Source organism: Hakea prostrata, chromosome 6 (genome assembly GCF_041222555.1).
Source record: "Hakea prostrata isolate BN-2017 chromosome 6, UWA_Hpros_2, whole genome shotgun sequence".
In the NCBI taxonomy this organism is placed as follows: domain Eukaryota; kingdom Viridiplantae; phylum Streptophyta; class Magnoliopsida; order Proteales; family Proteaceae; genus Hakea; species Hakea prostrata.
In genome coordinates this window covers 26,231,170-26,244,716 of record NC_142605.1, presented here as the reverse complement: position 1 = coordinate 26,244,716, position 13,547 = coordinate 26,231,170, and the positions used below count along the sequence as shown (strand labels likewise).

General features: G+C 39.0%; 1 protein-coding gene across 1 annotated transcript in view; it reads left to right on the top strand.

Moving 5' to 3' along the window:
- Positions 1-13,079, top strand: part of APG5 (autophagy protein Apg5 family) — a 28,456-nt gene extending 15,377 nt beyond the window's left edge. Inside the window, exons 6-8 of the mRNA XM_089157838.1 lie at positions 9,819-9,950; positions 12,096-12,227; positions 12,590-13,079. Of these exons, the coding sequence (XP_089013964.1) occupies positions 9,819-9,950; positions 12,096-12,227; positions 12,590-12,969 (644 nt within the window). The 3' untranslated portion in view covers positions 12,970-13,079. The remainder of the gene's footprint in view (positions 1-9,818; positions 9,951-12,095; positions 12,228-12,589) is intronic.
- Positions 13,080-13,547: the final 468 nt, after the last annotated feature.

The following is a 13,547-nucleotide window of genomic DNA, read 5'->3' as shown; positions in this document are numbered from 1 at the left end:
TCTTTTTCTTTAAGTTTAGCTCCAGCTTCAATAGGGGTATCAACTGCTTTACATCCCAACATTCCCACTTCTGATAATAAGTCTAGGACATACTTTCTTTGGGATAGGAATATACCCTTCTTTGATCGAGCCACCTCAATCCCTAAGAAGTACTGTAACTTCCCTAGATCTTTAATCTCAAACTTTCTGCCAAGAAAGTCCTTCAACCTTTGAATTTCTTCACCATCATTCCCTGTGATGATAGTATCGTCTACATAAACAATGAAAATGTTATGTTAGTACTGGACTTCTTAACAAATAGTGTATGATTAGCATTGCTTTGGTTGTACCCAATAGAAGTCATTGCCTTCAGGAGGTGTCCAAACCAACATCTAGGAGACTGTTTTAACCCATAAATTGACCTCTTCAACCGACAAACTTTCTCTGTTGTATTGATATCGGAGAAACCATGTGAGATTTCCATATAAACTTCTTCCTCTAACTCCCCATGTAAGAAAGCATTTTTTACGTCTAGTTGGTGCAGATTCCAGTTTTTGTTCACAGTTACAGAAACAATAGGACTCTTGACAGTGTTCAGTTTTGCAACAGGAGCAAAAGTCTCCTGATAATCAATCCCATAGGTCTGCGTAAACCCCTTTGCAACTAGTCTTGCCTTAAACTTGTTGACTGATCCATCTATGTTTTGTTTGATCACAAACACCCATTTGTAGCCCACTGGTTTTTTTCTTGGACAAAGTGTAACCAGCTCCCAAGTATCATTTTTCTTTATTGCTTGCATTTCCTTTACCATAGATGCCTTCCATCTTTTATTAGCATAGGCTTTTTGCCAACCTTTAGGAAAAGATATAGATGATAGAGAGGATATAAAAGCATGGTAAGAGTCAGACAAAGAGTCATAAGAGACATATTTAGTTATGGGATGCTGAGTACAAGATTTGATTCCTTTTCTCACAGCAATAGGAAGATCAGAAGAAGATACCTCAAGGGGAACAATAGAATCTGATTCTGGAGCAGGAGACTGAAGTGGTAATGTATCACCTTTCTCCACGTGCTTTAGCAGGTTGTAATTCTTCCTCTGATAAGTCTGCACCTCCTTATTCTGGTCAATTTGGTTTTGGAAGACCTCAACAGTGTGCCTCACAGGAGTGGTCTCCACCTGGCTAGGTTCTTCACATGGTTCAGAAAACGAAGGGGGAGGATTAGAGTCCTCAGGTATACTGGCCGAAGTCTCCCCCTGGCCAGGAAACTCTTCTTGAACTCTTAAGTTGTGTTGGTGTGTGATAGAAGATCTAGAGTTGGAAAGAACACCTCTCCTCGAGGACTCTCCCCTTGGAGAGGTGTATAGGAAGGGCAAGATTCATGAAAAATTACATCCATTGATACAATGGTTTTCCTAGAAGGAGAATGATAACATTTGTACCCTTTTTGAGTAGCAGAATACCCCAAAAATATGCAGCGTAGGCTGCAGGGAGCCAGCTTACTTTGGTGGGCTATGATTCTGGCATAACACACGCATCCAAAAACCTTTAGGGGAATAACAAAAGAAGAGACTCCTTGAAGAATCTTATTAGGACATTTAAAACTAAGTATCTTACTGGGCATCCTATTCATAAGGTAAGAAGCAGTGAGGATAGTATCACTCCAGTATTGGTCAAGTACATTCATAGCAATCATAATTGAACGGGCTATCTCGAAAAGATGCCGATTCTTCCTTTCGAGCAACCCCATTTTGGGCAGCCGTATCAACACAACTAGTTTGGTGTATTATGCCAGAGTCAGAGAGATATCTCTAAAATTCACCATCAATACTCTGTATCATTGTCACTGCGAAGGATCTTCACAGTGGCGTTGAACTGAGTTTTAATCATATTATGAAAATCACGAAAACATTGGAAAACCTTATTTTTTTCTTGTTTTAGAACGAGAGTGACAATCGATAAAAGTAACAAAGTACCTATGGCCAATAATAGACACATGTCGACGGGGACCCCACACATCAGTATGAATTAGCATAAAAGGAGTAGATTTTCTATTATGAAGAAAAGGTAAATAAGTAGAACGAGTCTGCTTTGCAAAAATATAGGCTTCACAAAAAAAATCATCCTCATTACAAGAAGAAACCAAATCAGGAAATATTTTCTTAAGAGTTTCTAGAGGGGGGTGACCTAGCCTACGGTGCCACTGATGAAGGTCTGATATTACCGAATGGACCTGATTAGAAGATGTAGTCAGAGCAGAAGTAGATCCTCCAATCGGCTCGAGCAAATAAAGTCCATTGTCTAGTTTACCACGTCCAATCTCCTTCCTCGTGACCAGATCCTGGAAGACACAGTAACATGGGAAAAAAGTCACTTTACAATTCAAGTCATGTGTAAGACTACTGATAGAGAGCAAGTTAGTAGAGAAAGAGGGAACATGTAAAACTTTAGACAAGGAAAGTAATGGAGAATGCTGAATGGTCCCTTTTCCAACAATGGAAGAATAGGGGCCATTAGCAATTCGAACTTTATCCTTTCCAGAAGTTGGAGAATATTGTAAGAAAAAAGAGGATAAACGTGTCATATGATCTGTGGCTCCTGTATCAATGATCCAAGGAGTAGAAATTGAAGAAACTTGGAGCATGTAAAAGCTTTACCTAAAGTAGCAAGGTAAGAGTTGGTATGGGTAGTAGAGGAAGCAGTGGTAGAGGCTATACCGGCAGTAGAAGACTGCAGATTACGGTGCAGAGTAGCTAACTTCTCGGTGAAAAACCAACGTTTGCAGAGGATGTTTTGGAAACTGTCTCAGAAATATAAGCTTTCGGTTTTCCTCTTCTTTGTGCTATTTTTTGCTCAAAATCAGCGGGCTTCCCATGGAGCTTCCAACAATTGGCCTTGGTATGATATGGTTTGTGACAGTGCTCACACTTGACAATCTCCTTAGCTGAATCAGATCTAGTGCTAACAGATTGCAAGGCTGATTTCTCCACAATAGGAGTATGAAGTATGGTTAATCAACGGTTTTCCTCACATTGAACAAGGGCATAAAACTGTTCTAGTGTAGGAAAGGGATAACGATTTAATACTTGCACTTTGATCTAATCATACTCCACATTCAAACCTACCAAGAAGTCATATACTTGAATCTTGTCAACGTGCTTCCTATAAGTAGTCACATCATCTAGATTAGTGGGGTGATAATCTCCATAATGGTCCAAATCTTGCCAAAGAGATCGTAACTCAGCATAATATTGGGCCACAGTCAGTTCCTTTTGGGTAATCTCATGAAGCTTCTTTCATAGCTCATAAACCTATGCATCATTCCCCAAGTGTCCATAAAGTTTCATTAATAGCCTTCCAGATTTGGGCTGCAGTATCAAATAATAGGTATCCACGGGCAATATTTGGATTCATGGAATTCAAAATGAATGACATAATAAGAGAGTCATTTAAGATCCATTTATCCTGTGAAACACCAGTGGTAGCAGGTTTGATAGTGGTGCCCATAATGTGTCCAACAAGCCCTCTTCCGGTGATAGTCAAGTAAGTAGATCGAGACCAGATCAAATAATTTGTTCCATCAAATCTTACCGAAAGAGGATGAAGAGTGGGGTAATGTTCAGAGCCGGTGGGAGCAGTAGTACCGTCTAAAGTTGCCATGTTGAAAAAAATTGTCTACAATTCTTCAGTCTTCACCCTTCAACTGAAACGTCGCAGAATGCAATAGCCACACAATTCAAAAAGTGCATATAAGGAACACCAAATTCTTTTTTTTTTCTTCTTCTTCTTTTTTTTTTTCTTCTTTCCCGGTAATTACAAATACGTCCCTGAAAAATCAGATTTTGCAAATAGGTCCCTGTAAGTATGTAAATTTGCAAATAATACCATAAACTATGCAAATTTACCAATAGACCCTTGATAGAATGCAAATTTACAAAATTAACCCCTCAAACATCTGTTTTATTTGGGCTAATCGAAACACAGCTTCAGATTGAAGAAACAGAGGAAAAAAATTGCAGGAGCAGCTTCAGATGAAGAACCAAGGTAGAATGGTTGAAATAACTCATTGTAGGGCAGCGGCAGCGGCAGAGGCAGGAGCAGCAGTGGAGTTTTTCTTCTTCTTTCCCATTTCTCCTGTTCTTGATTTTGTCGAATCGAACTCACCGTATGCAGCAGTACTGAAGAGCAGCCAGAAAGGGCGATGAGTTTCGATGGGTACTGAAGAACATCTAGAAAGAAAGGGCGATTGGTTTTGATGGGTCTTCGATGGTTTTCGATGGGTACTAAAGAACATCCAGAAAGAAAGGGCGATGGGTTTCGATGGGTTTGAAGAACTGTCAGAAAGAAAAGGCGATGGGCGATGGGTTTCGATATTCTTTCTGAGACAGCGAGAGCGCGAGAGAGGCAATGAGGTAGGTTCTCAGCGACAGCGAGAGAGAGAGACGAGGAGGTAGGTTCGACACTCTTTTATTTTTCTTTCTCACTTCCCTAATCGTACTTAGGCTTTGATACTATGTTGTGAAACACAATATTGGCAGAATGGCTTATTGATCAATGTGATCACAAGCCCTCTATTTATAATTAAGTAGAAAGTACACTATTACATGCATACCCTTACTTGGGTAACAAGAACTTTACATGAATAAAACTTCTAATAGAGTTGGACTCCTTGTAGAACTCAACCAACAGTACTGTTTAGGTCATATAGGAATGAGGCCTCAGCTAAGCATGGTTCTTTTGCCCTCCTCAATTAAGATCAAGTCACTCCTCTGAAGTGGGGCATTTGGAAGCCTTCATTGAACGTGATCATGCTGCCTCAAAATAATGTTTTGTAACTAAAATGAATAACAACGACAACCTTTTTGGGTGCAAGGATGGCCAACAATGATGCATTTATGAGAGTTGGCATCCAACTTAGAAACACTGGGACGACAATCATGAATGAAACAATCAAACAAACACTTCTGAAGAACCGGCTTTACAGTGCCTACTTCTTGCCTATTAGTTCAAGGATTTTGACCTTGAGCATCAAAAATAGAGATAAATAGCCTTGTTCACAGGATTTTGAACCCTGCTTTGAGTTTTTGTGGTGGTCAGCTCTGGTTGGTGATTCTTCTTCCCTCAGCCTTTTCTTGTTCTGATTAGTTTGGGCTTCTCCCATTCTCCCTTTACAAGCCCTTACCTTTGCTTGGCAGGGCATTGTTTTTGGCTTGTATTGTTTGCTGCCTCCTCCCTTTTTTGGTGGTGAAAATCTTTATTCGTCAAAAAAAACCTCATTAGAGAGACTGTAATCCACGGTCTGTCTGTTTGTGTCGTGATGATTAAACCAATTAAAAGATTACATCTATCCAAACCCTTACTTATTAAGTACTAGACAATTATAAAATGAAACTCTGGTGGCAATCAAGCCTGTACATCAGTAGCTTTCTCTGAGCTGGGTGGCTACCACTACAGAACTGTTCGAACAACAATGGAATGAGCTGCATAGATCAATATGAGAGAACAGGGCATACCAACATTATATAAGGAAGTAGAATACATTTTTTTTATTTTTGGGGGAAATCATACAGATATAATAATCTCATCAATGAGTTCAAACCTTTCCAAACAATGCAATACATATTAAGGCCTTCAAGTAAAAATAATGCACATATATGACTGGTTGCCATTGCATGAACATATAAATGAGAATATGAGATAATCACAGTGATCAGCCAGCTATTCCCATGTTTTGAGGGTGGATAAAAACAATACTATCACAGCAGGTGGCACATCCTGTGGCTAGCAGGTCATCTTGTGGGTTTGATGAGGGCCATGAGGCAACATTGCTAGCATCCCAAATGGCACATTCCTTGGCTGGCAATGCATCTTGTGGGCTGAGCTAGGTCAATACTACCATGCCAGATCGGTCAACCCATTGGTCAGATGGGGCATCTCACAGCTAGCGAGGCAATGCATTGCATCTCATTAGGGTACCCCACACAGGGCCCAGCACATAACCATATTATGAGAGTTCTTGAGGTCTCGACAACATCATGGTATTTTCAATACCGAGACAAGATTGCCTGGACCTAGAGTGATGTGAACAAGGATCTAGGGTTGGTTGATAGGGATGATGCCCCTAGATATATGTGCTCTTGAGTATCCTCTTCCTGAGAATCAGCAGTGTTCTAGGGCTTAGAGCACCCTATGATTGACGGGAATGGTTTGGTTATCGGATTCTAGGGTTAGGAAAGGCTTAGGGTTAGGTACGACTAGGGTTTATAGTCTAGAGTTTGCTGAACCAAGTCTGAAATTTGCTGTAATTTTGATTTCAGAATTGAATTTACTATTTTAGGTTTTGGGATTTAAGGTTTTGATTGGAATTAGGGTTTCTAGGGTTTGGATTAGGCTAGGGTTTAGGTTGAGTGCTAGTTGGGTGTTTGGGAATCCTAAAAGTGTTCAATGTTTGGATGAAGGATTAAGGAGATCTAAGGTTTTGAAAATTCTATGGTTAGGGTTTCCTAATAAGAGGATGATTTAGTAGGTTTATCAGTATTCAGTAAAAATAGTAGCCTATTGAAGATCGTGAAAAAATTAAGCATCTCTACTACTCCATCGTCTTATGAAATTCAACACTTTTTAACTCTTTCTCCCCCCAGCTCTTGACTTTTTGCTGCATTGTGTGACTCCATGTGCAATTGAAGTCAATTCAATTGGTTTTCCCTGTTTACTTTCCTTTTTGTTTCCATGACTGCATTACAGGAGCATTGCCAAACATGCACTAGATGTTGCTGCCACAAGTACACACATTTCATTTTTTTTCCTTTTCATTTTGGTCTACCAAAATTTGGAGATGCATTATACAATGCGAGTGCAATTACATTCTTAAAAACATCTTGTGAACCTCCTTATTAACAAGCTTCAGAAACTCCTCACGCTCCCTACTCATGGAGTGCATAAACAGGCACAAAACAAAAACAAGGTTTTAATAGGGTTAGGGAAGGGGATTCTGATCTAATAGGGTTAGGTCAGGTAGAGGAAATCTAGGGTATAGATTTGGGTTCCTGGTTTTTAAGATTCTGGTTTTGTAATTTCCAGAAATTCCAGAAGTGTCGCATGGTCGAAGGAGGAAGAAGAAGAAAAGGAGGAAGAGAAGGACTGGGATTGCCAACCTAAGGTTGGGGAAGGAATTACAGTGCCGCCGCAGGGTAAGGGAAGGGGAGGGGAAGTGATTCTCGATGGGGGAAGGGGCTGTAATGGCAAAATTAGGGCTGGGGATGGGGGAAAGAAGGTTGCAGATGGGAGAGATGAGAAGGGAGGGGCTGGATTAGGGGTGGGTTGTCTTACTTGAAGGATGCAAAGAAATTCAGTGTCTCATTTAATTTCTGCAGAAAATTCTCTCTCTCTCTCTCTCTAGCTGCCACAAGTTCCCCTGAGGGAACCCACAACTCTAGCATTATGTTCCTTCAAATCTTAATTTTATTTAATAATCATCAACTGAACTTTACATTGTAGAGAGGCTTATTTATGGTGATGTAACCCAGGGTCACTGGGCCAATCTTCAGGATCTTAGATTAGGGTTCAGCAGCAGTCTAGGACACTCAGGGTTCTGGATCTTGAGTTTTTGATGGAAAATAACTTGGACAGAGGCTAATTTAGGGTTTCTAAGGTCTGCTGCAAAGGGATAATGGCCTCTGGATCTGGTTGAGTGTTCTAGGCTTAGGGGATGGTTTAAGGTTGCTGTAGTGTTCTACTAGGTTCTGCCAATGCTATATTGATGTATTTTTAACTCCAAAATATCTGAGACTAACTGAAACTAATATGGACTCAAACTAGGGAGGATAATGACCAAAATACCCTAATATAGTTTGGCCCCTTCTGGTAGTTCCACAAGTTGGCTGCTAGCTTGGGCTTTCCAGGAATTCCCCTCCCTGGTTACATGATATAACCTTTAGCAGGAACTCAGAATAGGACTCTAATTTAGAAGGCAAGTCAAACTAAAACCCTACTTGACTAAAGACTCTTACTCGTACAAGGACTCTGTCACATCTCACTCTAGAAGGATCCAGATTGGTAACTAAGAGTAGATATGAAATCCATGCAAGAAGTGGACTGAAACTAGGGGACTCCCTTACTGCTTAGGAATCCCATCCTAACAAGGGCTCTTCAATAACGCAACAAATAATGACTCAAATGAAAATAAAAGTACCCATAAATATATTGGAGTCAAATAAACCCCAAGTAGACTCAACCACAAAATAGAAAAATTACCAAAACACCCCTATGCTTGGACAGAATTGCTTGGGTTGCTGGTAGGGCCACATGGTATTGATAAGCTCCCTGGGCCCTCTTTCATCATAAAGATAAAAATATCTTGGTTCAAGTGAGATCCTGGCCCAACCCCACATAGAAAAACACAATATCTCAATCAAGTTGGTCAAGATCTCAAAACTCAGCCAACTCGATCCTCTCGCTGTTGCAGACTTCTGGGGTGCTGCAAAATCACTTATGAGGTTCGCTTTTGACGGAGAATTTACTGGAGCATCTGGAGATGATCAATCATCTTTGCTTTGTTCAGCATCTGGAGATAATCAATCATCCTTGCTTTGTTCAGCATCTGGGGATAATCAATCATCCTTGCTTTGTTCAACATCTACAACAAAAATAAGCTAGGGTAAACCATTTTCTTTTAATTTTTTTTTTTCAAAAAAATTGTTCTAAAGATGTTGTTTGGGTGTTGGTTTAATTCTTTAGCACCACTATGACATGGGCAAGCTTGTTGATAAAGCTAACATGCTTTGGAGTTGCAATTGATTTGATATTTTTCTTTGAAGTGGACTTTTGAACATTTTCCCCCTCTTCTTGGGGATGAATAAATAAACTCGTCAACCAAATGAGAGAACAAGGGAATATGATGTATCAACAGTTTAACAAGTTAGATTTAGAATGATGTACAAATGAGTCTAGTGACTCAATCAAGTGAGATTTTGACTTCCTAAAAACAAAGGAGTGTGTCAATTTATTGATGAGGTCTATGTTAGGGTTGATGAATTTTACACTTTCCATTTTAGTGGTTATTGAAGTAATTTTACTTCAAATATGTCATTTGATCATTTTGTATTGGTATATTATGGTTAAAATAAGTACTCTAGACTTTTAGAGGTCTTTGCTTTAAACAGCCCATGGTCCACCGTCAAATGCATTTTTGGACTTGGTTCTCAGAGAATCTTAGAGTGCCATTCTGTCCAAAAGGCCCAAAATAGGCTGTATACAATGTTTCAGACTGAACTGCGTAAGATACCCACCTGAGATGGCCAAGAGTTCCCAACCCAAAAATACACCAATTTGGTGAGTTCTAGGTCCAACTCGATTTTACGAGCCACTGAGTTGGCCCAGGTTCTCAAATCTATGAACATAACTACCAGTTGGATAATGTTGCAGTCAATTCCAATCCAAAACCTTGCAAAGGTCTGATGTTTCTAGTTGCAACATAACACACTATTCTCATAAAGATACATACAGCAGAAATGCATTGAGAATTGTAACAAAAACTGTACACTTACAATGCTTACCAAAGTTAATAAGGTTACAACTAATTGGATTTTCTGACACTGTTGCTTGTGTAAAAGTTTCTGTAAAGTTGGGGTGACCTTGCGCTAATGGTCAATTTCTACAAACTATGCTTTTAGTTTTGAATCTTAAAAAGTGTTAATTCTCCTCTTCACTAACTTGTTTGTACCTTAATTGATTCTTGGTTTATACTGTTGTTCTCTCTCTCTCTCTCTCTCTCTCTCTCTCTCTCTCTCTCTTTAATTAGTGATTATTACAATCGTTCTCTAATTTTAGAGTTTGTTTCAGGTAACATGGAAGTGTACCTCCGGATTTCATCCAAACTTAAGCTTGGAATTCTTGGGGAAGAGCATAAAATAAAATTAACACAGGCCCGACAAACCAAAGATGAGATGGATACTGCAGGACCAAGCCGAACAGGTTTGTTCTCCACCTTCACCCCCCCCCCCCCCCCCCCCCCCAAAAGAAAAAAAAACCCGCGGGTGTTGAAGTATGCTAGTCATGAAATTCTTTCTGAGTTCAAGTCTTAGCATTTTGCACAATGTCTTTTTCTACTTCTGGACTTTTGACTCACATGCATTTGTTATTCAATACGTTGATTTATTGGATACAAGAATTGGGATCAAAGAGTGGTCTCTACAAATTGTGTACCTAGAGGGAAGTTTTTTTATTAACACAACATAAAGTACTTTCTGCTAATTTAATAAAGAAATTTATGCAGGTATAGAGAATCTAACTCTTGCTAGTTTTCCATCCCATACAAACTTCACTAAATGATTTCCTGTTTAATTTTTCTCAATCGTAATCAAGGAGGTAATGCTATCCAGATGAGACCCTTGTGTTGTCCTTGAAGAGCCTGGTAGTTATTCTTTTTGAACATCACATGATCTCAGACAGAAAAGGAGCCATAGTTGTGAGGCTTTTGCAAAAAACTGGATTCTAGAATAAATTATCATACTCAATTCATTTGGCTATACCTGCAACCTGTGATTTGATCCCTTTGAATGGGGTTCTACAAATGAAAATAAAAATAAAATGTGAAAATGATTTTTTTGGTTGGGGGGGGGGATGATGCTTGTGGGGCCAGGTTTGATCTCCCTACCAAGGCAGCAGCTTGTAATGACAGATCTCTGAGGACTAATTCTACAGTAAGAGGAGTAAGGATGTGAGTACCTGACCACCAACAATCTTCCTGGACTTTAACCACTAGGGAAACCAATACTTGGAGTCTTGGACTTCTAACTCCAAGCACAATGAGCTACCTGGACTTCAAACACCAGCAGCTCGGGTGTTTGGACTCCAATGCTCTGTAAAACTCTCTCACAGAGAAGGAAAGCAGCAGCCAAGCAACTTAATGACTATGATAGTATTGTCAATTGTTGCCTCTTTCGAGTTGAATAACTGTCTCGGAAGTATGGAAGCCACAATAAAAATAGGATGGCCTCTTTTTTCTTGTCTTACACTAATATTTTGACTTAACAATTTCTTTTATCAGTCAATTAGGTTATTGAGGAGACTTTTTTTATTTATCAAAACCGCTCAAACCTGAAAAGAAAATTTTCTAGACTTCAAAGCATGTTTTATTTGAAGTACTCAAGACATTATCTCCATTTTGAACTTAGGAGATATAATTGCTTCTAGCCAATGTTTATTAAATTGCTATTCAATTTGGGAAAGGTCCTGGGAAAGCAGGAGCTCTAAGTTTCCTAGACAAGTACCTATTACCCAAAGAAATGTGAATGGCTGGGACAACTGTCAGTATCCGAACCCAATATCCTGTTAGAACACTTCTAGCCATGATTTGAAGAATGGATTTTGTTAATAATGGATAATTGCTCTTATAACATACCCTTTTTTTTTGGTTGGTAGAACTCTTATACCATTCCACGACCAAATTTTTTTTAATTTGCAGTGGTTCCTGCTGTTCGATTTTCAAATTTAAAACTATTCCTAGATAAATTATGACCCAAAATATCTTTATTTTTCAGATTCCTACAGGCCCCTAAGAAGATTAACTGTGTTGATTTTTAGATTTACATCTTATTCAAATTCCTGAAGGCTCCTAATATGGCCAATTACAATTTTGTAACTCCCATAGATAGTTGACCCTTTCCTTAAACAAAATAAATAAAATATAGGTTAGTTTTTTTAATGAAATTGTTAATCTAATAACATTTTCCAAAATAAATATCTGCTGTTGAAGAATGGTAAATTTATACTAACATTCCCATCATCAGAATTACTTCAAAAGAATGTTGCTAAATGGTGTCTTAAATTGATATGCTTGAACATTAACAGTAAAGCTAGGATTCTCCTTGAATTTTTTTCCAGCTCTTTAGTTTGAGCAATCTTAGGTCAACTGTTCAGGCATGTGTGAGACTTTTAATTAGTTATCTTCTGCTGGCAATATCTAAGGTATTTGTTTCCATGGTTTAAGCTTTTCAAAATAATTTCCTTAATAGGTACTTCATTTTGTTTGCCATGAGCACAACACAGGTGAATCTGTGTGAACCCTTTATTCTTGTCACGTTTATTGTGGTCTCTTATCCTGTTGAGTGCTGTCAGGCAGGGTTCCTGTCCGGTTGTATGTGCGGAATATCACGGAGGATCTTGATGATTTAGAAGATTCTCCTCCTGTTGAAAGTTGGGACAACATTCTATACATAAACCGACCTGTTTTGATTCATGAGGAAGAAGGTATGGTTGCATAATTTTTATGTCCTTTGAAGAAATTTACCAGTGTATGTGAATGCTAAAGTGATCATAGTCTTTCTATACTGTGTTCCTAGTGGAGATGTAACATGATTGACCCGTTGCTTATCAATTATTCTGCTAGTTTTCTCTAGAACACCTGTACATTGCATTGACTTTGCATTAGTGGTCACTATTTACTTTGAACAGTGTCCATAACTAAGGTGAGTTTGAGGTCAGATTATCTGCTTTATCATTGATTCGCTGAACAATTAGGCAGAATATGAAATGTGTGACCTTAGGACTGTATCAATACATTTCTTTACTTTATTACCTAATACAACATACCTTCACCCATTTTGTTGCAGGCAAAGCCTTCACTTTACATGATGCAATCAAATCTCTGCTGCCTGAGTTTTTCACTGAGGAATTGACTAATGAGCAAATTGCTGCTATAGATCCTGAGGATGGACAAAGCAACACTGAGACTGACTTGTCTCATTGCGATGAAGAGAGTGGACGCGGGGGAAAGAATGGAGAGGGGGAAGAAACATCTGATAAAAGGAACCAGCTGCCCTTTTCAGCTAACAAGGCCGACATTAAGCTTATCCGTGTCCAAGGGATTGAACCTAAATGGGAAATACCCTTTTCTTGGGTCGTCAACAACTTAATGAACCCTGAGCACTTTCTTCATATTTGTGTTGTTGTCAAACTTCCATCAGGCCAAATCAATAGAATGATGATGTGATGATGAATCTGGGTTTCTATTCTTTTGGGATCTCAAATCATTGTTCATTCGTTTGTATAGAAATGTACAGAAAGAAACATCTTCATTCCTTTATAGTAAATGATCTAGTTCCGTTTTGAATTTTGCCTCTGTCAATCATTCTGTTTCAATTTAATGTTATCACATTTGAATAGCCTCTGAAATTCTGAAGAGAGCATAAAATAAACTGCTCTTATATCTGAGAATTGGCACGAATCACTCGTGAGTCGGATCGGTGAGAAACCAAGAAATCCAGAATCATTGGCCGGGCTGAATTCCAGAATCACTGGCTGGGCTGGAACCCAATCTAAAATACATACAGATCCTCTAGCCACCATTACTGCCATGCCTCCAACATTTTCTTCTCACAGCCCACCTGACATAGGTGGGTTATGGTGGTTTGTGTTGGGTGGGCTATAAGAAGGAATTTTGGGGGCATGGGGGTAGAGGAAGCTTTACAATGGAAGTTATTTATCTAATTAGGAGACTTATAAAAAGGTGTAGAGAATATAGGAAAGACCTTCATATGGTATTTATTGACATAAAAAACTTATGATAGA